Genomic DNA, 26,898 nt, shown 5'->3' with positions numbered 1-26,898 from the left:
TGGATGATGGGATGGATGGATGGCTGAAAGGATGGGTGTAGGGAGGGGGAGGGGTAATAGTCTGGGGGGAAGGGCAGTGAAGGGACAGACATAGGGTTGGCTGGCATCTCACACAGGATAGATGGATGGGTAGATATATGAATGGATGGATAAGTGGATGGAGGGAGGAGGGGTAATAGTATTGGGGGAAGGGAAATGAAGTGACAAACATGGGATTAGCTGGCATCTCACATAGGATGGATTGGTGGATGGATGGATAGATGATGGGATGGATGGATGACTGGAAGGATGGGTGTAGGGACGGGGATGGGTAATAGTCTGGGGGGGAAGGGCAGTAAAAGTGACAGACATGGGGTTGGCTGGAATCTCACACAGGATGGATGGATGGATAGATAATGGGATGGATGGAAGGATAGGTGTAGGGAGGAGGAGGGGTAATAGTCTGGGGGGAGGGGAAGTGAAGTAACAGACATGGGTTTGGCTGGCAACTCACGCGGGATGGATGGATGGATAGATAGATGATGGGATGGATAATGGGATGGATGGATGGAAGGATGGGTGTAGGGATGGATGGCTGCAAGTCTGGGGGGAAGGGCAGTGAAGGGACAGGCATAGGGTAAGCTGGCATCTCACACAGGATGGATGGATGGATGATGGGATGGATGGCTTGAAGGATGGGTGTAGGGAGAGGGAGGGGTAATAGTCTGGGGGAAGGACAGTGAAGGGACAGGCACAGGGTTGGCTGGCATCTCACACAGGATGGATGGATGATGGGATGGATGGATAGCTGGAAGGATGGGTGTAGGGAGGGGGAGGGGTAATAGTCTGAGGGAAGGGCAGTGAAGGGACAGGCTCAGGGTTGGCTGGCATCTCACACAGGATGGATGGATGGATGGATGATGGGATGGATGGATGTAGGGAGGGGGAGGGGTAATAGTCTGGGGGAAGGGCAGTGAAGGGACAGGCTCAGGGTTGGCTGGCATCTCACACAGGATGGATGGATGGATGATGGGATGGATGGATGGGATGGAAGGATGGGTGTAGGGAGGGGGAGGGGTAATAGTCTGGGGGAAGGGCAGTGAAGGGACAGGCTCAGGGTTGGCTGGCATCTCACGCAGGCTTGATGGATGGATGATGGGATGGATGGATGGCTGGAAGGATGGGTGTAGGGAGGGGGATGGGTAATAGTCTGGGGGAAGGGCAGTGAAGGGACAGGCTCGGGGTTGGCTGGCATCTCACACAGAATGGATGGATGGATGGATGGATGGATGGATGGATGGTGGGATGGATGGATGGATGGATGGATGGCTGGAAGGATGGGTGTAGGGAGTGGGAGGGGTAATAGTCTGGGGGAAGGGCAGTGAAGGGACAGGCTCAGGGTTGGCTGGCATCTCACACAGGATGGATGGATGGATGGATGGATGGATGATGGGATGGATGAATGGATGGATGATGGGATGGATGGATGGCTGGAAGGATGGGTGTAGGGAGGGGGAGGGGTAATAGTCTGGGGGAAGGGCAGTGAAGGGACAGGCTCGGGGTTGGCTGGCATCTCACACAGGATGGATGGATGGATGATGGAATAGATGGATGGAAGGATGGGTGTAGGGAGGGGGAGGGGTAATAGTCTGGGGGAACGGCAGTGACGGGACAGGCTCGGGGTTGGCTGGCATCTCACACAGGATGGATGGATGGATGGATGATAGGATGGATGGATGGATGGCTGGAAGCATGGGTGTAGGGAGGGGGAGGGGTAATAGTCTGGGGGAAGGGCAGTGAAGGGACAGGCTCGGGGTTGGCTGGCATCTCACACAGGATGGATGGATGGATGATGGGATGGATGGATGGATGGATGGGTGGGTGGATGGCTGGAAGGATGGGTGTAGGGAGGGGGAGGGGTAATAGTCTGGGGGAAGGGCAGTGAAGGGACAGGCTCGGGGTTGGCTGGCATCTCACACAGGATGGATGGATGGATGGATGATGGGATGGATGGATGATGGGATGGATGGATGGATGGCTGGAAGGATGGGTGTAGGGAGGGGGAGGGGTAATAGTCTGGGGGAAGGGCAGTGAAGGGACAGGCTCAGGGTTGGCTGGCATCTCACACAGGATGGATGGATGGATGATGGGATGGATGGATGGATGGATGGATGGATAATGGGATGGATGGCTGGAAGGATGGGTGTAGGAAGGGGTAATAGTCTGGGGGAAGGGCAGTGAAGGGACAGGCTCGGGGTTGGCTGGCATCTCACACAGGATGGATGGATGGATGGGTGGGATGGATGGATGGATGGCTGGAAGGATGGGTGTAGGGAGGGGGAGGGGGTAATAGTCTGGGGGAAGGGCAGTGAAGGGACAGGCTCAGGGTTGGCTGGCATCTCACACAGGATGGATGGATGGATGGGTGGGATGGATGGATGGCTGGAAGGATGGATGGATGATGGGATGGATGGCTGGAAGGATGGGTGTAGGGAGGGGGAGGGGTAATAGTCTGGGGGAAGGGCAGTGAAGGGACAGGCTCGGGGTTGGCTGGCATCTCACACAGGATGGATGGATGGATGGGTGGGATGGATGGATGGCTGGAAGGATGGATGGATGATGGGATGGATGGCTGGAAGGATGGGTGTAGGGAGGGGGAGGGGTAATAGTCTGGGGGAAGGGCAGTGAAGGGACAGGCTCGGGTTGGCTGGCATCTCACACAGGATGGATGGATGGATGATGGGATGGGTGATGGGATGGATGGCTGGAAGGATGGGTGTAGGGAGGGGGAGGGGTAATAGTCTGGGGGAAGGGCAGTGAAGGGACAGGCTCGGGTTGGCTGGCATCTCACACAGGATGGATGGATGGATGGATGGATGATGGGATGGGTGATGGGATGGATGGATGGATGGCTGGAAGGATGGGTGTAGGGAGGGGGAGGGGTAATAGTCTGGGGGAAGGGCAGTGATGGGACAGGCTCGGGTTGGCTGGCATCTCACACAGGATGGAGTAGGGTTAAGTAAGGTGAACGCTTAGCCTGATGTGAACTCTCGGGGCAGGCAGGCGGAGAAGACGCTCCACTCTCCTCTCCTCTGCTCTCCTCTGCTCTCCTCTCCTCTCTTCTCCTCTCCTCTCTCTCTATATACACAGCGCTGTGTACAGTGCGGAGGGGACGGCGGACGGGCAGCAGCAGTGCCGGCTATGGGAGCAGCCTGAGCCCGATCACCGGCGATCAGCGGCCACACACCGGCTACCTGCCCGGCACACAGGTACAGTATTGGGGGGGGGGAGGGGGCTGATACCGGGACAGGCGGCCGATCCACGTCCTGGATTGCGGGAGAGCGGAGGTGTGCTGCGGAGCTGACACTCTAATACACAGCGATCAGGACACAGGGTCTATACAGTCATGGGAAGAGGAGACATGTGGCATACTGGGCAGAAGAGCTGACACTCTAGGAAGCCTTTGGACAAGGAAAACATGCGGTCTCTGTTTTCAGATTCTGGAAAATAGAATAGAGGCAATACGGGGGTCTACTGGGCTGAAGAGCTGACACTCTAATTTAGAGGAAGGGTTTGCTGCGGAGAAGGTTGTCGGTCTGTGTTCTTATCACACACATCCCAGGTCTAATGAATAATGGGAACATTGGAGATTATAACAGTACTGTGGAGTCTACTGTCCTGAAGAGCTGACACTCTAATCTAGAGGAAGGTTTTGTTGGGGAAAGGGCTGCAGTCTATGTTATCAGTATATCTGAACACAGGCTTCAGGTCTCTTGAACAATGGATACATAGATTGTTATGGAGGCAGTACTGTCCTGAAGAGCTGACACTCTAAGCAGAAAAAGGGTTTTGTTATCAGCATAATTGAGCACAGCCCGGTGGCAGCACTGCCCTGAAGAGCTGACACTTTAATACAGATAGAAATGTCATACAAATGAAAGGTTGCAGTCGTAGGTCTCAGACAAGCCAAAGCTCAGATTCTGAATGCCAGAAACAGTGTAGATTATAGGGAAACCAGAACTATAGGGTGTCCTAGACTGAAGAGCTGACACTCAAACACAGGAAGTTTTTGTCCAGGGACAGTCAGCACTTTGTGTTATCAGGCAGGGTACACATTTTACTCACAGCCCAATGCAGTGACATGGCATAATAAGGCAAGCAGCCCTGTTCTGAAGAGCTGACACTTTACAGAGAGCACACAGCCAGGGAGAAGCTGTGCTCTAAAGTACTGACATGAATGCTGTCCTGCAGAGCTGACACTTCAATACATGAAGACTGGGAAGAGGTCTTAGGGTTCTACCAATGAGCCTTCTTGACTGCTTGGTGATCATATGGGAAGGTCTAGAAGGGTAATGGCAAGTTCTAACTCTGATCCCAAGAGCTGACACTCTAATTTACAGACCCACAAAGAGGGGAGCAGGGGAGGAAGCATTACTGACATCTCAGACTTTTGCCAAGAACGTTTGCTCTGAATAACTTGCTACCTGACAGCACTGAGAAAAGAGGATAGGGAGATGAGTTCTTCCCTCAGGAGCTGACAATCTAATATGTAAAGAGATGAGATAGGAAGCATTTGGCGATGTGCAGCCTCAGGGTGCAGCAGTATTTGTAGGCTGGGGTTCTGTTCTGAAGAGCTGACACTTTACAGAGAGCACACAGCCAGGGAGAAGCTGTTCTCAGAGAAAGTACTGACATGAATGCTGTCCTGCAGAGCTGACAGTTCAATACATGAAGACTGGGAAGAGGTCTTAGGGTTCTACCAATGAGCCTTCTTGACTGCTTGGTGATCATATGGGAAGGTCTAGAAGGGTAATAGCAAGTTCTAATTCTGATCCCAAGAGCTGACACTCTAATTTACAGACCCACAAAGAGGGGAGGAGGGGAGGAAGCATTACTGACTTTTGCCAAGAAAGTTTGCTCTGAATAACTTGCTACTTGACAGTGACTATAGGCACAGCACTGAGAAAAGAGGATAGGGAGATGAGCGTTCTTCCCTCAGGAGCTGACAATCTAATATGTAAAGAGATGAGATAGGAAGCATTTGGTGATGTGCAGCCTCAGGGTGCAGCAGTATTTGTAGACTGGGGTTCTGTTCTGAAGAGCTGACACTTTACAGAGAGCACACAGCCAGGGAGAAGCTGTGCTCTGGAGAAAGTACTGACATGAATGCTGTCCTGCAGAGCTGACAGTTCAATACATGAAGACTGGGAAGAGGTCTTAGGGTTCTACTGATGAGCCTTCTTGACTGCTTGGTGATCATATGGGAAGGTCTAGAAGGGTAATGGCAAGTTCTAATTCTGATCCCAAGAGCTGACACTCGAATTTACAGACCCACAAAGAGGGGAGCAGGGGAGGAAACACTACTGACTTTTGCCAAGAAAGTTTGCTGTGAATAACTTGCTACCTGACAGTGACTATAGGCACAGCACTGAGAAAAGAGGATAGGGAGATGAGTCCTTCCCTCAGGAGCTGACAATCTAATATGTAAAGAGATGCGATAGGAAGCATTTGGTGATGTGCAGCCTCAGGGTGCAGCAGTATTTGTACACTGGGGTTCTGTTCTGAAGAGCTGACACTCTAATACTGACAGTAACACAACACAGTGGGAGTGGATGTGCCAAGCAGCATACAGTCCTCTGCACAGACATGTCCTCCTGTAAGGTAGGAGGATGGCAATGATCACATACTATGAAGGGAACCAATGGTAAAGGTGTACCAGAGCACCTATAGAATGCTGAAAGGAAATGCTGGGGGCCGGCAGTCTGGGGCCACAAAGCGTCTCCAGAAATGACAGAATAGTCACAATGTATTCAGGAACTTTAGACTAGTATCACGCTGATACTTCCCATGTGACTACAATCAATGGCACACCAACACTGCAGGTGCCAGAGTAACGCATGACTGATACTTGAGGATCAATAGGACAATGATGACATAAATGGCGTGCAGACATTCGCACAACAGTGACGCAACACTTGCAACCTTCAACGCCTATCCACCAATGGGAATGCTCTCCGGCGAAGCGTGAACAGCACAGGATGAATTCTGATTGGTTCATAAGGTTTATTGTATTTAGGAATGGTCACTTAGGAACAAAACAAAATCAGCTTTTGCTGCATTATTCCCCTTCAATATAGAGATTGCTGTTTTCTGCCACTAGATGTCCTCAGTGTAATTGCCAGCATCATTTAGCTCACTTCCTCTGAGTCCAGGTGGTCCTGGAGCCGCCCCCAGCCTGTGACTGGACAGTGAAAGGAGAAGCGGCACAGTGATATGCTCATCTCTCTGCCACTCTGCTCTCTCCTCCTATCAGCATGCTTTTTGTAAGTGCATGAATTAATTGCTTCCTTGTGCTGCTTCTACTACTCACTCTCCAGCTCCGCTGTATAAGGCTTGCAAGAGGCTGATATCAGATCACATTCAGGCACTTACAATGCTTGTTTAAAAAAAATACATTGAATGATGTATTGTAGTATAACTAAAGGCCAACATTTTTTCCTAGGTTTGGATGGATTAGACCCCCTGTCAGGTGTTTATTGCTGTCTGTGTCCCCAACAGGGAGATTCATCCTTACTATTAGTCCTGTTTACCATTATCATCAAGAGTAAAAGTGGAAGAAAACGCCACATTTTGGGTTGTCCCCAGAACAGGAATGGAGGGGAAATTTTCCAATGGGGGACACTAGTTCTGGTGACAACCAGGGATTTCCTCACTTTGCAGTAATTTCCTCTCACTTCCTGTTTTGGCTGTGGGACAGGAAGTGAAGAGAAATCTCCTCAATGGGAAACAGATGGCAACAAAACTTTACAGGGGTTATAACCCTCCCTTACTCTATCCAAAATGAAAGAAGTTTTGCCTTCAGTTCTACATTATTGAGTACAGAGCTGCATTTGTTTGCATCCCGTGTAAGTAAAGTTCATCCTTAAAGTGTTACTAAACCCCGGACCCTGCATTAACTATATCTGGTCTCCCAGGACCCTGCATTCAATATATCTGGTCTCCCCGGACAATGCATTCACTATATCTGGTCTCCCCGGGCCCTGCATTCACTATATCCGGTCTCCCAGGACCCTGCATTCACTATATCTGGTCTCTCCGGACCCTGCATTCACTATATCTGGTCTCTCCGGACCCTGCATTCACTTTATCTGGTCTCCCCGGACCCTGCATTCACTATATCTGGTCTCCCTGGACCCTGCATTCACTATATCTGGTCTCCCCGGACCCTGCATTCACTTTATCTGGTCTCCCTGGACCCTGCATTCACTTTATCTGGTCTCCCTGGACCCTGCATTCACTTTATCTGGTCTCCCTGGACCCTGCATTCACTATATCTGGTCTCCCCGGACCCTGCATTCACTCTATCTGGTCTCCCCGGACCCTGCATTCACTTTATCTGGTCTCCTTGGACCCTGCATTCACTCTATCTGGTCTCCCCGGACCCTGCATTCTCTATATCTGGTCTCCTCGGACCCCTGCATTCACTAAATCCGGTCTCCCCGGACCCTGCATTCAATATATCCGGTCTCCCCGGACCCTGCATTCACTATATCCAGTCTCCCTGGAATCTGTATTCACTATATCCGGTCTCCCCGGACCCTGCATTTACTATATCCGGTCTCCCCGGACCCTGCATTCACTATATCCAGTCTCCTCAGACCCTGCATTCACTATATCTGGTCTCCCCAGACCCTGCATTCACTATATCTTGGCTCCCCGGACCCTGCATTCTCTATATCCGGTCTCCCCGGACCCTGCATTCTCTATATCCGGTCTCCCCGGACCCCGCATTCACTATATCCGGTCTCCCAGGACACTGCATTCACTTTATCTGGTCTCCCCGGACCCTGTATTCACTTTATCTGGTCTCCCTGGACCCTGCATTCACTTTATCTGGTCTCCCTGGACCCTGCATTCACTCTATCTGGTCTCCCCGGACCCTGCATTCACTCTATCTGGTCTCCCCGGACCCTGCATTCACTTTATCTGGTCTCCTTGGACCCTGCATTCACTCTATCTGGTCTCCCTGGACCCTGCATTCACTATATTTGGTCTCCTCGGACCCCTGCATTCACTAAATCCGGTCTCCCCGGACCCTGCATTCACTATATCCGGTCTCCCTGGACCCTGCATTCACTATATCCGGTCTCCCCGGAATCTGTATTCACTATATCTGGTCTCCCCGGACCCTGCATTTACTATATCTGGTCTCCCCGGACACTGCATTTACTATATCCGGTCTCCTCAGACCCTGCATTCACTATATCTTGGCTCCCCGGACCCTGCATTCTCTATATCTGGTCTCCCCGGACCCTGCATTCTCTATATCCGGTCTCCCTGGACCCCACATTCACTATATCCGGTCTCCCAGGACACTGCATTCACTATATCTGGTCTCCCCGGACCCTGCATTCACTATATCTGGTCTCCCACAGTACACAGAACATGGAAATGCAATTATTTTAGTAAATATAAACTGCTAAATACCTTTTTTCATCAGCAGTATATAGCGGTCTTGTAACCTCTATCAGTGTCCAGCTGAGCACTGGTTAAAGCTTGTAGGAGGAGTTTTCATTTTGCACTAGGAGGATGCAGGACCCCTGACCTCTGTCTGGACAGTGCTGATTGGCCCTGTTCTGATCACATGCAGTCTCCCAAGTTTAAAAAAGAAAACCTCTCTAACAATACACACCAAACTGAGCATGTGCAGAGTGACTCCACACGATATGTCTTATAAGGAGACAAGAAGGGGGCACTGGAAGAAGGGGAGGATCAGAGAAGACAGGATCAAACAGTGTTTTTACACAATGCAGAGGATCAACCCCTTAGATTCCACAGTGAGTATAACAAGCATGCTTTCCTGCATCTACAGACTGATTGTACTGTTGTGGGTTTAGTTACACTTTAAGGCCACATTTACACTAGTGCAATTTTAATGGACTGCTCTACACGCGACACACACGGGAAATATTGTACGATATTTCACTTGAATGAGCTGTCCTATGCTTGTTTGTCACTCAAAAGTTCATGCGCCTTTTTGAAGCATGAACTTTTTTTGGACGACAATCGCACCAAAATAACACCGCATTAGAGGTGCCATGAAGAACGAATGGCCCACACATGCGCATTACATGTTTTGCTGTGATTTTAGCGCCATTTGGAATCACAGGGCAGAGTTATGGCAGTTCTGCCAGCGATTCTAAATCGCTAGTTGTGAATGGGGACTTGATGTTTAGCGATTGAGGCTACAATAAACTCCGGGTCACACTGGTGCGACTTGGCATGCGTCTTGCAACACAGAGTCTCATGACAAGTGAAATCACATTTATTTCAACGGCATCCATTCCAATCATTGCGACTCAAGTCGCAGCGACTTTTAAAAAGGTGCCTGCACTACTTTGATGTGACTTCAATGCGATTAGATTCCCATAGACTCTCAAGTCGCAAGCAAGTTGCGCGACGGCGGGGTCACAGCAGTGTGAACCGAGTCTGAAGGGTGTTTAACTTTTCACTGTTTGCTGTTACTGGGAGCTGTATAAATATTTACATAAATTTTTGTGTACTATGACACCGTGTAAACAGATTGTCTCCCACCTGTGTTTAATAACATGTCACGTGTTTAGACCTGTGTATTGAGGGATATCCGTACAAGTCTTTGCAAGTTCCTTTGCATTTCTGCATTTAGACACCTTGGGTTGGGTGTCTCTTAAGGCGAGACTGAGCAATTTTGCTTTCTAAGAAAGTTACACGGCAATAACAGGATAATATTGTGCATGCAGACGCATGGGTCAACCCTCTGAGATGTGTGGTGGTGAGGGCATGTTTGCTATCAATGGATTCTGCAAGATATTCATTGTTTAGATGTGTGTCTGTTGACTGGTGCTTGTTGGAAAAAATGAAATCTGAAGGTCTGAGAAGGTTCTCCTTGGTCCTGGTCATGGTATATCTAGTGGTAGTTGGTCACATTCAACTGGACTTGTCCTGTGTTGTTGAAGACATTTTGTGGCTTCTCCAAGTCACTAATGAGTGCAGGGAAGATACCCCAGCATTTATAGCCACACCTTAATCCAGTCACCATGGAATGTGTAGCTGTTGGTTGTCCAAGAATGGTATGGGAGGTGTGAACCTCTTAGTTCTAGTTATGTAATCCCATCCTTGGTGTCAGGAACTTCTTGGACAACCAGTGTCTACCTTGAAACATTGTATGATGATTGGATTAAAGTGACCATGCTGCCTGGGTCTACATAATGAGGTATCTTCCTTCAACTCATTAGAACTAAAGATGTGACCTGGATAAGCTACAAAACATCTCATTACAGAACAAGTCCAGTTGAAGGTGTCTAACTACTAGCTAAGGTAATGTGAAGGGATGTGTTTGCCAAAATTATATCTGAGCTAGAAATCCAAAGGAAAAATTTCTAATGCTGGAGGTTGTAGTTGCATACATTTGTAACGCGTTAAAACCAGAGGTCTCAACATATAAAGGAGCCACTCCTTTATATGTTGGCACCTTGGATTGAGTGGCTCTTAAGGTGAGACTGAGCAATTTTGCTTTCTAAGAAAGTTACACAGCAATAACAGGATAATATTGTGCATGCAGACGCATGGGTCAACCCTCTGAGATGTGTGGTGGTGAGGGCATGTTTGCTATCAGTGGATTCTGCAAGATATTCATTGTTTAGATGTGTGTCTGTTGACTGGTGCTTGTTGGAAAAAATGAAATCTGAGGGTCTGAGAAGGTTCTCCTTGGTCCTGGTCATGGTATATCTAGTGGTAGTTGGTCACATTCAACTGGACTTGTCCTGTGTTGTTGGAGACATTTTTTGGCTTCTCCAAGTCACTAATGAAGGAAGGGAAGATACCCCAACATTTATAACCACACCTTAATCCAGTCACTATGGAATGTGTAGCTGTTGGTTGTCCAAGAACTTGGTGGGAGGTGTGAACCTCTTAGTTCTAGTTATGTAATCCCATCCTTGGTGTCAGGAACTTCTTGGACAACCAAGTCTACCTTGAAACATTGTATGATGATTGGATTAAAGTGACCATGCTTCCTGGGTCTACATAATGAGGTATCTTCCTTCAACTCATTAGAACTAAAGATGTGACCTGGATAAGCTACAAAACATCTCATTACAGAACAAGTCCAGTTGAAGTTGTCTAACTACTAGCTAAGGTAATGTGAAGGGATGTGTTTGCCAAAATGATATCTGAGCTAGAAATCCGAGGGAAAAATTTCTAATGCTGGAGGTTGTAGTTGCATACATTTGTAACGCGATAAAACCAGAGGTCTCAACATATAAAAGAGCCACTCCTTTATATGTTGGCACCTTGGATTGAGTGGTTCTTAAGGCGAGACTGAGCAATTTTGCTTTCTAAGAAAGTTACACGGCAATAACAGGATAATATTGTGCATGCAGACGCATGGGCCAACCCTCTGAGATGTATGGTGGTGAGGGCATGTTTGCTATCAGTGGATTCTGGAAGATATTCAGTGTGTAGATGTGTGTCTGTTGACTGGTGCTTGTTGGAAAAAATGAAATCTGAAGGTCTGAGAAGGTTCTCCTTGGTCCTGGTCATGGTATATCTAGTGGTAGTTGGTCACATTCAACTGGACTTGTCCTGTGTTGTTGAAGACATTTTGTGGCTTCTCCAAGTCACTAATGAGTGCAGGGAAGATACCCCAGCATTTATAGCCACACCTTAATCCAGTCACCATGGAATGTGTAGCTGTTGGTTGTCCAAGAATGGTATGGGAGGTGTGAACCTCTTAGTTCTAGTTATGTAATCCCATCCTTGGTGTCAGGAACTTCTTGGACAACCAGTGTCTACCTTGAAACATTGTATGATGATTGGATTAAAGTGACCATGCTGCCTGGGTCTACATAATGAGGTATCTTCCTTCAACTCATTAGAACTAAAGATGTGACCTGGATAAGCTACAAAACATCTCATTACAGAACAAGTCCAGTTGAAGGTGTCTAACTACTAGCTAAGGTAATGTGAAGGGATGTGTTTGCCAAAATTATATCTGAGCTAGAAATCCAAAGGAAAAATTTCTAATGCTGGAGGTTGTAGTTGCATACATTTGTAACGCGTTAAAACCAGAGGTCTCAACATATAAAGGAGCCACTCCTTTATATGTTGGCACCTTGGATTGAGTGGCTCTTAAGGCGAGACTGAGCAATTTTGCTTTCTAAGAAAGTTACACAGCAATAACAGGATAATATTGTGCATGCAGACGCATGGGTCAACCCTCTGAGATGTGTGGTGGTGAGGGCATGTTTGCTATCAGTGGATTCTGCAAGATATTCATTGTTTAGATGTGTGTCTGTTGACTGGTGCTTGTTGGAAAAAATGAAATCTGAGGGTCTGAGAAGGTTCTCCTTGGTCCTGGTCATGGTATATCTAGTGGTAGTTGGTCACATTCAACTGGACTTGTCCTGTGTTGTTGGAGACATTTTTTGGCTTCTCCAAGTCACTAATGAGTGCAGGGAAGATACCCCAACATTTATAACCACACCTTAATCCAGTCACTATGGAATGTGTAGCTGTTGGTTGTCCAAGAACTGGGTGGGAGGTGTGAACCTCTTAGTTCTAGTTATGTAATCCCATCCTTGGTGTCAGGAACTTCTTGGACAACCAAGTCTACCTTGAAACATTGTATGATGATTGGATTAAAGTGACCATGCTTCCTGGGTCTACATAATGAGGTATCTTCCTTCAACTCATTAGAACTAAAGATGTGACCTGGATAAGCTACAAAACATCTCATTACAGAACAAGTCCAGTTGAAGTTGTCTAACTACTAGCTAAGGTAATGTGAAGGGATGTGTTTGCCAAAATGATATCTGAGCTAGAAATCCGAGGGAAAAATTTCTAATGCTGGAGGTTGTAGTTGCATACATTTGTAACGCGATAAAACCAGAGGTCTCAACATATAAAAGAGCCACTCCTTTATATGTTGGCACCTTGGATTGAGTGGTTCTTAAGGCGAGACTGAGCAATTTTGCTTTCTAAGAAAGTTACACGGCAATAACAGGATAATATTGTGCATGCAGACGCATGGGCCAACCCTCTGAGATGTATGGTGGTGAGGGCATGTTTGCTATCAGTGGATTCTGGAAGATATTCAGTGTGTAGATGTGTGTCTGTTGACTGGTGCTTGTTGGAAAAAATGAAATCTGAAGGTCTGAGAAGGTTCTCCTTGGTCCTGGTCATGGTATATCTAGTGGTAGTTGGTCACATTCAACTGGACATGTCCTGTGTTGTTGAAGACATTTTGTGGCTTCTCCAAGTCACTAATGAGTGCAGGGAAGATACCCCAGCATTTATAGCCACACCTTAATCCAGTCACCATGGAATGTGTAGCTGTTGGTTGTCCAAGAATGGTATGGGAGGTGTGAACCTCTTAGTTCTAGTTATGTAATCCCATCCTTGGTGTCAGGAATTTCTTGGACAACCAGTGTCTACCTTGAAACATTGTATGATGATTGGATTAAAGTGACCATGCTGCCTGGGTCTACATAATGAGGTATCTTCCTTCAACTCATTAGAACTAAAGATGTGACCTGGATAAGCTACAAAACATCTCATTACAGAACAAGTCCAGTTGAAGGTGTCTAACTACTAGCTAAGGTAATGTGAAGGGATGTGTTTGCCAAAATTATATCTGAGCTAGAAATCCAAAGGAAAAATTTCTAATGCTGGAGGTTGTAGTTGCATACATTTGTAACGCGTTAAAACCAGAGGTCTCAACATATAAAGGAGCCACTCCTTTATATGTTGGCACCTTGGATTGAGTGGCTCTTAAGGCGAGACTGAGCAATTTTGCTTTCTAAGAAAGTTACACAGCAATAACAGGATAATATTGTGCATGCAGACGCATGGGTCAACCCTCTGAGATGTGTGGTGGTGAGGGCATGTTTGCTATCAGTGGATTCTGCAAGATATTCATTGTTTAGATGTGTGTCTGTTGACTGGTGCTTGTTGGAAAAAATGAAATCTGAGGGTCTGAGAAGGTTCTCCTTGGTCCTGGTCATGGTATATCTAGTGGTAGTTGGTCACATTCAACTGGACTTGTCCTGTGTTGTTGGAGACATTTTTTGGCTTCTCCAAGTCACTAATGAAGGAAGGGAAGATACCCCAACATTTATAACCACACCTTAATCCAGTCACTATGGAATGTGTAGCTGTTGGTTGTCCAAGAACTTGGTGGGAGGTGTGAACCTCTTAGTTCTAGTTATGTAATCCCATCCTTGGTGTCAGGAACTTCTTGGACAACCAAGTCTACCTTGAAACATTGTATGATGATTGGATTAAAGTGACCATGCTTCCTGGGTCTACATAATGAGGTATCTTCCTTCAACTCATTAGAACTAAAGATGTGACCTGGATAAGCTACAAAACATCTCATTACAGAACAAGTCCAGTTGAAGTTGTCTAACTACTAGCTAAGGTAATGTGAAGGGATGTGTTTGCCAAAATGATATCTGAGCTAGAAATCCGAGGGAAAAATTTCTAATGCTGGAGGTCGTAGTTGCATACATTTGTAACGCGATAAAACCAGAGGTCTCAACATATAAAAGAGCCACTCCTTTATATGTTGGCACCTTGGATTGAGTGGTTCTTAAGGCGAGACTGAGCAATTTTGCTTTCTAAGAAAGTTACACGGCAATAACAGGATAATATTGTGCATGCAGACGCATGGGCCAACCCTCTGAGATGTATGGTGGTGAGGGCATGTTTGCTATCAGTGGATTCTGGAAGATATTCAGTGTGTAGATGTGTGCCTGTTGACTGGTGCTTGCTGGAAACAATGAAATCTGAAGGTCTGTGAAGGTTCTCCTTGGTCCTGGTCATGGTATATCTAGTAGTAGTTGGTCACATTCAACTGGACTTGTCTTGTGTTGTTGGAGACATTTTGTGGCTTCTCTAAGCCACTTCTTCAGTTGTATTGAGCGCCGGGAAGATACCCCAGCATTTATAGCCACACCTTAATCCAGTCACCATGGAATGTGTAGCTGTTGGTTGTCCTAGAATGGGATGGGAGGTGTTAGTTCTAGTTACGTAATCCCATCCCTGGTGTCAGGAATTTCTTGGACAACCAAGGTCTACCTTGAAACATTGTATGATGATTGGATTAAAGTGACCATGCTGCCTGGGTCTACATAATGAGGTATCTTCCTTCAACTCATTAGAACTAAAGATGTGACCTGGATAAGCTACAAAACATCTCATTACAGAACAAGTCCAGTTGAAGGTGTCTAACTACTAGCTAAGGTAATGTGAAGGGATGTGTTTGCAAAAATTATATCTGAGCTAGAAATCCAAAGGAAAAATTTCTAATGTTGGAAGATATTCAGTGAGTAGATATGTGTCTGTTGACTGATGCTTGTTGGAAACAATGAAATCTGAAGGTCTGTGAAGGTTCTCAACATATAAAGGAGCCACTCAAAGCTCCAAGGTGCCTCCAAATGTGGTTCCTACAAGGTGCCTCCAAATGTGGTTCCTACTCTAGTCTATTCGAGTGCCAACTTTCGACTCACACAGTGATACTTACATTATACCTCCTTTACGCACAGCAATAAATATCATTTTTTCCATGTTATCTGTAGATTTCTCAATTATTAATTGCCATATATGTCTCAGTGTAGAACATAGAACAGAGTAGGATTCAGACTTTGTTGTGCCACCTCGACATGGAGTGTGGCTTTCATGTATTTCATGCGTGTTTCATTTCGTTAAGATTAGTATTTTGGGATGAAAGTTTCATTTTTGGAATTTTGGAAGTATACAAATTTTCGACTGGACATGGTAACGAATGTCAACGAATCCGAGAAAAAGTTATAATGAAATTGACGAATGAATACCTTTCATTCAAATGATGTCATATGATGCAATAATATTTCTGGCCCATGGGGAAATTCATTCATTTTTTTAATTTGTTTGATCATTCGGTTTCAGATAAGGAAAGGATCTGAATTTCGTTCCATTTTCGCGCCATCTCTCTTGGTGGGTTGGACTAGCATTAGAAAATATTGAATCCTTCCGATTTGATAATATATAAAATATGTAGCAATCTTCCGGGAAAAAATTGAAATATTTTTCAAATCCACCCGGACCAACGAATATATGGGAGGAATGCCTAAGATGCGAAACGAAATCTGAAAACAACATAGTGAATATAAAGAAACTCTTCAAGGGCACATGTCTGGTAGCTTCTGCTGGCCAACCGGGCTGATTGTACTGTGTATGGTCATAGTGCTTTGCCCCCTACACATGTACCTTACTAGATGACTATTGGTTTAGCAGTTCCCTGTCTTGGTCCTGAGAAATAGGCATTTTGGACGAATAAAGTATGTTAGCTGAATATAATAATATACATTAAACTAGAGTTTTATTAATGCCTAGCCAACCTTTTGATGACGTTGCCATTATGCAACCTGCAGTGTCAGGCAGATAAGGACAAGAATGTGACCACTTATCTTTAGCACAGTGGGATCGTTATCAAGGTTACCCAAGGTCTGGTTTTATTGCTGCCGTTGTTAGCATGGGGACGCATTCTCTTTACTTCCTGTCCTAGTGACATGTCAGGAAATGAGGGGAAATCTCCTAGTGGTGTCACAGAAAACCAAACGTTTTAAAGCTTACAACTCTATCCCAAACTAAAGCTAGGTTCACCACTATGCAGCTTGTGTTTGAGTAATTTCTGCATTGCATTTTTGCACCTGTGTTTTTTATATGTTTTTGGTGCGTTTTTTTTCTTTTTTTTTTTTCTTTTTCTTGTTGCTAGGCAGATTTAAAATGCAAAACACGGCAAAAACCATGCAAAACATGCTTTTCTGCAGCGTTTCCATTGAAATCTATAGAACCAAAAATGCAACTTTTTGCATTCGAAAAAGTCCTTGACCCTTTTAAAAAAAATGCACGGAGTGAAAATGCAGAGATGTGAAAATGTCCCATAGGAAATGATGTTAAATGGACTGGAGAGATGTGCCCAGTAGGTGGTGAGAGAGTCCATAAATAGTCTGAGTGTGCTGCAGGAGGCCCCTGGTGCAGGATCCTACAGGAAGTCTTCAGGAAGACACAAAGGTCCCAGCTAGGCTTAGCTGGGGAGGGGGGGGGGGCTACTTGCAAATCTGAGTCCAGGAATCAAGTCTGGTCTGGAGAAGCTCACTGGAGAGAGCCAGTTGGTGGGAAAGAGTCCAGCTGACTTTGGTTGTGTGAGTATCCTTCACTAGGAAAAGCCTGGTGGACATCGGCAGGAGGCTACCGATGATCCTGTGGCTGTGTGAGTAGATGACCCAGTGCTGAAGAATAGTTACTGTGTGTAGTTTTTAACTCTGGAAGGAGTAGAGGTCTAGAAGGAGTAGAGGTCACATCAGCATAGAGGTCCTGTGGGACATTTATTTTTGTGCAGTGCAGCCAAAAGTTAAAGAGTCCTTCAGTTTTACAGTTTATCGGGATATTTCATGCCCCCTATCACTATCCATCGTTCATTGTTCCCAATAAAAACCCAAAAGAGAAACCCCTAGACTTTTCTTTGAAGCCAGTGGAAGAGTGCAGAAAATGCAGTGTGCCTGGCTGTGCGTGCTCTAACTAGGAACTAGGAGCAAATTCACCAGCGACACCTTAGGAGGTGCACTACATTCGTTAGATTTTTTCAAGTCTCTTTGTATTACAAATCATGATAGTTTTTATGTTACTTTGTGGATAAGTATGCAGATTTTTACCTCTAGGTGTGAATGTCTGAAATAAACATCTTTCATGTGTTTCATTGTGTCATGCCCTTAACAAAAGCAGAACAATACCCATCAGTGCTGCCTGCAATTTCAGCAAATGACTAATTTCCTCTTTTCTTTTTCTCAGGACAGTTATCCTCTTCTGACCTCCAGACGCACACAATCCTGGCGCAGCTCAGTGACCTCTCCCCTCCAGCCCTATCCCCCCACCCTAACATGAACGGGCCGATGCCTTGTTCTGCCTCGGAGGACATGTCTGCTCACCAGGCCCCTCCTACACTGGAGCCTTATGGCCCTGCTCCGGAGAATCAGCAGGTTGATGATGACTCCTCCACTGGATCTCTTCTATCTGGCTCTGGCCTCCTCCTTGCCCGTTCCCTTCTAGGTCGCCGGAGCTCTTCTTCCTCCCCCTGTTCTTCACCTTCTGCTTCAAATCTTCGAAGGCGACGTGAATTTACGCCAGATGAAAAGAAAGATGATACTTATTGGGATAAAAGACGCAAGAACAATGAGGCTGCCAAGCGTTCGAGGGAGAAGCGCCGCGCTGGTGATCTAGCCCTAGAGGGACGTGTCATTGCACTGCTTGAGGAGAATGCAAGGTTACGGGCTGAGCTTCTTGCCCTCCGTTTCCGCTTTGGCCTGGTACGTGATCCATGTGAAGAGGCTCGGGGAACCTATGCCCCACCATGCAATCTCCACGAACCTCCTCCTCCTAACCCTCCTCCACCCATGCCACATTCTGAAGATTCTGGCTTTTCCACTCCTAGTGTCGGAAGCCCGGTTTTCTTTGAGGACAGAGTCCCTGAACCAGAACCCCAACCATTGCAACCTACAAGTATAAATTATTATGGAGCTGTTGGAGGAGAGACTGTAGAAAATCCTCGAGTAAGGCTTGAGACTCTTCCTGATCCTTACAAGAGCCTTCCACATAAATTGCGATTTAAGGCCTGCGCGCCAGGTGAGGAGGTGCCTCATCCTGCACCTCCCATGGCAAGAGAAATAAACACTTATCCTCCAGAAGTGGCCCCAGGATTTGCCCAGCAGCCAATGCTCTGTCAACGGGGACGGTGGAACGGCCAAGGGCAAGATGGGATACCGGTGCAAGCCCCAGAGGGCAACGACTTGCGATCCCAACTTGCCTCGCTTTCGGCTGAGGTGGCTCAGTTGAAGAAAATATTCTCCGAGCAAGTGATGACAAGAAATGGACCCGATTAGAACACTAATTTCCTCACGTTCTGGACTCCATCATCTAAGGAGAGAAGATTCTCAGCCATACTCCTTGTGGTGATTGACCTATATGGTGCTAGGACTAGATGGATGGGAAGTTCTACAGATGCTTTCATTTAGTCAAAAAACCATAACCTATTGCGACTAAATATAAGCAGATATTAGAACGATATCTTGGCGTGTAGACAACATCCTTAGGTTTTTTTTTTTTCATTTTTCTTTTTTTTTTTACAAAACCACACAACAATTGTCCTCTATGTATCAGCTGCTCCTCGCAAGGAGACGTCACAGTTTGCAAAAAGTTTGGTGCTACAAAGAAACATTACTTGCCAAAGGACACTGAAGTGACACAGTGTTGTAATATACAATGGACCGGCTTGTTGTCTGCTAAGGAAAATGTAATGTGATACTGTCTGAAACAGAAAAAAAAAACTGTTGTTGTCCCGTCAAGTGTCAAACTGCCAAATAATTGTGACACTGCTTCCTGTTTGGTCACAATGATGACATTCTTTTTTCTTGATGTGTATGTGGGGGGTATTCTGTTTGTAACACAGTGTATACATTTCTGTAGCATAAATCTCCAATTTGTGTCCCACACCATCAGCAGATGACCAAGGGGAGGACTGGGCTGGATGGCAAGGGGGGCATTTGCCCGCATACCCTGGGGCCAGTACAAAAAAAAAATTTGTTGGGTTGGTGGCCCTAAGTGGAGATACTCCCCCATTCAGACCTCAATCAGAACAGTCAATGACAGCTGCTGGGCAATACATACCTACCTGCCCCTTATTCTGGCAGAGAGAAGCTGTGAAATGCGTTGTGCTCAAGGATAAGGATCTTTTTTGATAATGACCTGACATTTTATTTAGTATTTTGTTGAGTCCGTGTCAATTTCACAGAGCAGCAGTCTTCTTGTTTACCAGCACCTTTACAGTTCACCCCTACAATCCACATGTTTTAGCAGATGTATGTGAGAAGGTGTGTCGTAAACAGGGGCGGACTGACCATTGGGAAACTTGGGCACTGTCCGAGGGCCCGGGGTCAGTAGGGGGCCCCATGAGATGCCCCTGGTACCTTTTTCGTAGGCTTTTTTGAGTTTAGGCAAGGACACAGGGGCCCCATGAGCCCCTATTGCCTGGGGGCCCCATGAGTTGTCAGTCCGCAGCTGGTCACAAACTATGTTCACAAAGATGACAGCCACCTGTCGCCATAACCACCAATCACCGTAACACAGTTGGGGTGTATTTATAAAAAAAAAAATTACAGAGCTATTCTTTCTGTGAAACGACGTACATTCATTCTGTGAGGACGGTGGCAAAAAACAAACATTATTAGGCTATTTTCTCTCCAAATGAACGTTATTCGTTCATATGCATTAGACTGAATCGGGAAAATACCACATTACAGCCACTAGATGGAGATGTTGATCATGATTTACTATGATTGTCAACGCCATCTAGTGGCCATAATGTGGTATTTTCCCACATCACTATATTCCAGCCTTTCTCAACCAGGGTGCACAGGCACCCTGGGGTGCCTTGAGGTTTCTTCAGGGGTGTCTTTGCAAAATGTCTAAAAATTGCCCAAAACTGGTATAAGCCAGCGGGTGGAACAAGCCTGCCTTTTAGTTCCACAAAGCCACAGGTTATCATTGTGCACCATTACAACCTTCCAGCGTCCTGACAACCAATGACATCATCAATTGATAAAGATGATGTCAGGCGCCTGCACAGCATCCTAGTTTGACTCTCCCCTGCCCATTCCCATCAGTGCTGGGGTCACTTTAGCTCAGTGATGAGGAACAACTGAGGGAGAGGAGAAACAATGGAATACTAATCAGTACCAGTGTGGAAAAGTGTATTTGCTTTGGAAGAATAAATCACCTCTAATGTTGGGTGTCCTACATGTGTGGATGTTGCTGCGTTATACAAAACTATTAGAATAGTTTTTCACATTTTAGAATGGGGTACCTCAAGACTGTCCATAATTATAAAGGGTGCCTTGGGAATGTCCATAATTTTAAAAGGTGATTTGACTGAAAAAAGGTTGAGAAACACTGCTCTGTTCTGTATGAAGAATATAATTCCTCCTAGAGAGAAAATATTTATTTCAGGTACTTATATAGCGCCATCAATTTACGCAGTGCTTTACATACATATATTCTGCATTCACATCAGTCCCTGCCATGGGAGGACTGACAGCTCATGGGGCCCCCAGGCAATAGGGGATCATGGGGCCCCTGTGTCCTTGCCCAAACTCAAAAAAGCCTATGAAAAAGGTACCAGGGGCATCTCATAGGGCCCCCTACTGACCCCGGGCCCTTGGGCAGTGCCTGAGTTTCCAAATGGTCAGTTGGCCCCTGGTCCCTGCCCTCAAGGGGCGTACAATCTAAGGTCCCAAACTCACATTCATACATACACATACTAGGGCCAAGTTAGACAGGAGGCAATTAACCTACCAGCATGTCTTTGAAGTGTCGGAGAAAACCAGATTACCTGGAGGAAGCCCATGCAGGCACATACAAACTCCAGGCAGGAGGTGCCATGGTTGGGATTTGAACCAACGAGCCTGCCAGGCTGAAGTGCTAACCATTTAGCCATTCGGCACAGAGCAAATGTACATGCAGTTTCACAGGAAGAATAGCTTTGCGGTTTTTTTATAAATACACCCCACTATGCAATGCAGTCTTAGCTTACAGGAAACGATCTCTACCATGAAAGGGCCAGTTGGTTGTGTTTGTCTCCCCAGGCCAGAGGTTCCTATTCCTCCCCTGGCTTGTCCCTTTGTATCACAATGAAATTCCTGCCCACCAGAGAATGATTTGTTGGGTTGATTATGTTACTGGTGTGAAGGGGATATTTGTAATGTGCGTGAAACCTTTAGGTATGTCCATATGAAAGTGCCATGTTCTTCTTGCCATCCTAGGGTGGATTTCTACTGATGGTTCTCATGGGTTGGGTTGTCATTGGATTAACCACAATGCGGGTTAATAGAATATTAGAGCACAGATAGAGTTATAACTGAACTCCAGGCAAACTGCTAAATGCACAAATAAAATCCAATTTACCTGCCAAAGAATTTGCATCTCCGTCCATCCATTGCTGAGAGTTACACAGCTCTGCTAGGCAGCACAGCCCTGTGTGGCAGGAACAGAGATCTGATTGTTCTCTGCCACAGTTAAGTAACACTTACAGGTCTTGTCCATCCCTTAACCTGTGATTGATGAAGTCATCTCTGGAACTCTACATTCTCTTACTACCAGCTTGCTCCTTGCTAGCACATGAGCAATGCAACACAACTGATTGGCTCCTTGTGCTGCTTTGTCCTCTCCCAATCTGATCTCTGCTGTACAGGGTCTACAAGAGGCTGGTACCATGTGAAATTTAGGTACTTACACTGCTTGGGGTTTAAAAAAAATTAATTGAATGATACACAGAGCTGCATAATTGTGTCTTATACTTTACCTGGAGATCAGCTTTGGTGCATGTTTCAGTATAGGGATGGAAATCAAGGCATTTGGCCTAGTCATGTTTAGAAATAACATTTTTGGTACTTGTCCAGTGGATTCTGTTTCCTTTCCTCAATTCCAATGTGATTCATTAGCATCTATCTGACCATTGCTTTGCTTCTTTCGCTTTCCATATATACATTTGGTGTCGGTTTTATATCCAACCAGCCCATGTTTTTCATGCTTTCCCTTCTATTGTCCTCCTTTTGATCTCTTCTCATCTCTTCCCTAGGTGTCTGTTTTATTTTTTTTTCTTTGAGCGGCTTTCCCGTTCATTGGAAGACTTTCTATTTTAACTGATTTAAGTATCCACCATCCTTGAATCTCCTCATCTTTCCTAGCTTCCATAGTATCTCTTGGTGTCAAGCTTCTGCCCAGTCCACAACCATTACTATGACAGTTGTATATCTGTGACTTTTTAACCTTTCTGAGCCTTTATTGTGTAACTGCCCTCAATTAGCTCCAAGTTCAGCACTAATCAGTAGATCCATCTATTTTCTAACAACTTTCCTCAACTTCCACGTGCCTCACCACTACTTGTTGCCCATGTCTTTCTTTCTGTGCCTTACCCAATTCTTGTTCCTTTCATTATACTCATCATTTCCTTCTGAAACAAATTTCCATTTTTTTCACCAATCCTTAAAGTAGAAGTCAAGGCAATTTTTTTACCTGTAGCAACCCTTAGCCCCTAACCAACGTGCCTTACCAATCATAGATCTGAAACCAGAATTCTTGATGTAAATGGCGGTAAATCTAGGTCCTAATCTAGGTAAATGGTCTTATGGGCTGGAGTGGTGACACCACAATCCATGTGGGTCATACTGCCACTTCTGGTGTTACCAAGGATCAGAGTGTGCACTGCAGTTTGAACCCTCCAGAGCAGCCTTTCTCAACTTTTTTAATATGGAGGAACCCTTGAAATCACTTTCCAGTCTCAGGGAACCCCTACTGATTAGTATATTGGTCACTGGGAAGAATGTTCCTTATGTTGACCATGCACTGGTAGATTTCCTTACAAACGTTCCTCTGAGAAATGTCATCAGTGCATTCAATAATGCCATCAAAATCTTGACAAATGTCATTCTAAAATATTTCAACATTTCCTTTGTTTTTAACATTTGATTTGGAAATTAATGGAATTCCCCAAAATAAAATTTCTGAATTATATTCTACTGGTGTGTGACCATCTTTACACTTCTGGTCATTGGGAAGAAATCCGGCCTGTTCAAGGAACCCCTAGAAACCTCTGGAGGAACCCAAAAGTTTCATGGAACCCTAGTTGAGAAAGGCTGCTCCAGAGACATCAACTCCCACCTTCCTTGCCACCCAACTTTGGCTATGGCTGACCTCATAGTTCCGCCCAGTGTCACGCTTTGTGCTTTGTAGAGCTTGTGTCCTCCTGGAGTCATGTGACTACACACTTGAACCTCTGCAGTATTCTCTTCTCCAAGGCTTTTGAAATAGAAAGCAGGACAGTGTGATTAATTGACCTGATTTTAAAAAAACTATATTTATGGTACTTTCACAATTTAATTTGATAAATGCAGTTTCTAATGCAAGCAATGGGGGTTTCTCTACTGAACTGCTTCTTTATCATGGAACCTTGACTTACACTTTAACAAATTTACTCCTTTACATTGTAGGCCTTGACTTTCTTTTTTTTTTACATCCTTTTCTCCAGAGCTGCATGACCCCATACTTTGGTTGTGTTGCCCCTATAACCACAGACCCTTGTGACCGCACAGCTCCTTGGACCTCATATAACGTGTGATCTCCATGTAATAAAATATGCATTTTTGTTGTGTCACCCTATGCAGGCTCATATAGGAAAATGGGATGAGGGTGAGCCTGTAACCCTTGTGAAACTCTACCCCTTTGGGCCAGAGTCATTTCCCCAGATTCAGGCCTTTTTGTGTTTGTATTCTTGTTTAATGTGAATATTTCCTTTTTCCTCATCATTTTCCTTGTTCTCTCACCATTCCTTCAACCCCCATGATTATCACCATACTTTGGGCTTAAAGTGGACCTAGCATGAAGTATATTTTTGTATTAAGTGCCTGCATTCTAAGTAATGTGTGCAACACTTCCAGGTATTTATTACCTCTCACCAGGGGCGGACTGACCATTTGGAAACTCGGGCATTGCCCGAGGGCCCCGGGTCAGTAGGGGGCCCCAGGAGATGCCCCTGGTACCTTTTTCATAGGCTCTTTTGAGTTTGGGCAAGGACACAGGGGCCCCATGATCCCCTATTGCCCGGGGGCCCCATGAGTTGTCAGTCCGCCCCTGCCTCTTACATAGATCATAGTACTCCCCCTGCCAATGCTGTCCTCTCCTTTTCTCTCCAGAAGGACAGAGCCATTTTGGTTTAGGCATCATCCAGGATCAGAATCGCCTTCCTAGATTGGGTTGCCAGATGACACAGTTCTATAAACCCTGGTGCCTGTGCAGTTCAGCCACTGTGGCAGCTTTTCACATTGTGACTTGCTACATAGTTACCAAGTTGTGGTCTGATCACTAGAGGAGAGAAGACTGAGAAATGCTTCCTCCTGCCTGCAGCAGACAGGTGACATCATCTCAGCCTATGCAAAGTCACTGGAGCATAAGGATGGCATTTACTGATAAAAGGTGGAGATTTTCTCAATAACTGTACTGCCTGTGAATATTATAACATCAGGAATTTATTCATGAAGAATTGTAAAGTTACTGTAAGGTCCACTTTAACTCCCTCATCTTTTTCAACCATCCTGAGATATCCTCACCTGTTCCCACATTACCTCTAACATTGATGTCTTCTTTTTACCCTTTTCCTGGTTCTAGAATATAGGGCTACATAAGAAACCAAAACCTCTTTACTCACTCTCCCCACACCCCTTTACTCACTCTCCCTACACCCCAACCTACAATCTTTTAAATCCTGATTCTGAAAGTGATCTTTGTAAATAAATGAATTGTTTTAAGATAAAGGAATCTGTTGTTGTGTCTTCTTTGCTTTCAGAATGGTATGTTAAGGTCCACAACAAGCCTTCCGTCAGTCAATTTTTGACCCATAATTAGGGCTCCATGTACACTGCAGCTGATAAACGCACGTTTAGGAGCTGTTCAGCATTTTTTTCAGCAGCCCCTGAACTCTCCCTAATGTTTTCCTATGTGTCCATGTACACATCATCGTTTACAGGCATTTGAGTTTACATTTGTTTTTTTGAATGCACCAAACTTGCGTTCAGCAGTCGATTTTGTAAACCGCTTGTAAACGCGGCTAACCATGGCAAATCACGGTTATAAGCATTTGCGTTTGAAATTTTTTTTTTTAAATCTTCCAGTTCCGATGCTGTCCAGAGCCATTTTTCATCATGAAAAATGCATGCAAAGAGTTTTCAAGGTACTCAGATGGACAAAACACTGAACACAGGATGTTCCTACCAAGCTTGTCACACATTGTAATGACCACACCTCAGACCTCTCCCACCCTTGGAAACAAAAGATATGTTAATGCACATTCACACCTCAAATTCCTCAGGAAGACCCCCTGCCAGGTGGCCTTAATGACTCACTCCAGCAGACACCTGTCCCACCCTTAGAAACAAAAGATATGTCGATGACCATTCACACCTCATATTCCTCAGGAAGACCCCTGCCAGGTGGCCTTAATGACTCCCTCCACCAGACACCTTTCCCACCCTTGGAAACAAAAGAAATGTTAATGAGCAACTCACACCTAAGCTAACATCAACACATACTGCTGTCTCTGCTTCTACTCTCTGTATTTCTCTGAAACCATCTGAAATAGTTAATAATTTACCACTTTTCAGTAAATTCTGGGCATTTGGGAGGTTCTCCTGTGCTTATCTTTAAAAAACACTTCTAAACACAAACGCACATAAACGCGTTATGCAAACGCAGCTAAACAGACGTTTTTTAACCTGCGTTTTCCAGCAGTCAGTTTCCATCGTTCAGAAGTGTCCCGTGTACATGGGACCTTAGATGGATCAAAAATCGACTGCAATGTATCCTTATGGGGGGCACCAGATGTAAGCAGATGTGTGTTCATATCCGGGTTCATTCAAGTTCATAGGACCATCCGCAAGAAGTTTGCATCCGGCTCTGTTTTTGCAGACTTGATCGGATGTGGGAGAATATAGGTAGACCGCTTTCTGCTTACATCCAGCCCATAGGGATCGCTTGGAGGTTAAATATGGAACAACCGTTTCTGGTGTGATCCAACTCTACAGGGGATCAGTCTAGGATCCCCAGCTGAGACACAATGAAGAGAACCAATGTAACCATCAACATGGAGGCTTATCTCTAGTAGTATCAGTGGCAGAACAAACACCAATGCCAATTTGGACTGAGGCTTCTAAGCGAGAGTCTTTCCTAACCTCCCTACTGGTTGCACTACTAGAATTTGTAAAACCCATTCCAAAAGTCATGTAAGTAGAAAGGGCA

At 45.5% G+C, this 26,898-nt stretch overlaps 1 protein-coding gene across 1 annotated transcript; it reads left to right on the top strand.

Annotated features, from left to right (window-relative positions):
• The first annotated feature begins 3,120 nt into the window (after positions 1 to 3,120).
• On the top strand, positions 3,121 to 25,418 carry LOC149452894 (uncharacterized). Its single transcript, XM_089688825.1, has 2 exons — positions 3,121 to 3,248; positions 17,851 to 25,418. The coding sequence occupies exon 2, from the start codon at positions 17,940 to 17,942 to the stop codon at positions 18,936 to 18,938; it is 999 nt and encodes a 332-aa protein (XP_089544951.1). The 5' UTR covers positions 3,121 to 3,248; positions 17,851 to 17,939; the 3' UTR covers positions 18,939 to 25,418.
• Positions 25,419 to 26,898: the final 1,480 nt, after the last annotated feature.

This window comes from Staurois parvus, unplaced genomic scaffold, assembly GCF_062004578.1.
Source record: "Staurois parvus isolate SC_StPar_1 unplaced genomic scaffold, SC_StPar_1.0 ptg000456l, whole genome shotgun sequence".
Lineage (NCBI taxonomy): Eukaryota > Metazoa > Chordata > Amphibia > Anura > Ranidae > Staurois > Staurois parvus.
The sequence above is the reverse complement of the archived record's forward strand: the minus strand, read 5'-3'. Positions and strand labels throughout refer to the sequence as shown.

Bases quoted from the DNA above. Each gene is read 5' to 3' on its own strand.
- LOC149452894 (XM_089688825.1), top strand. From the start codon at position 17,940: ATGAACGGGCCGATGCCTTGTTCTGCCTCGGAGGACATGTCTGCTCAC.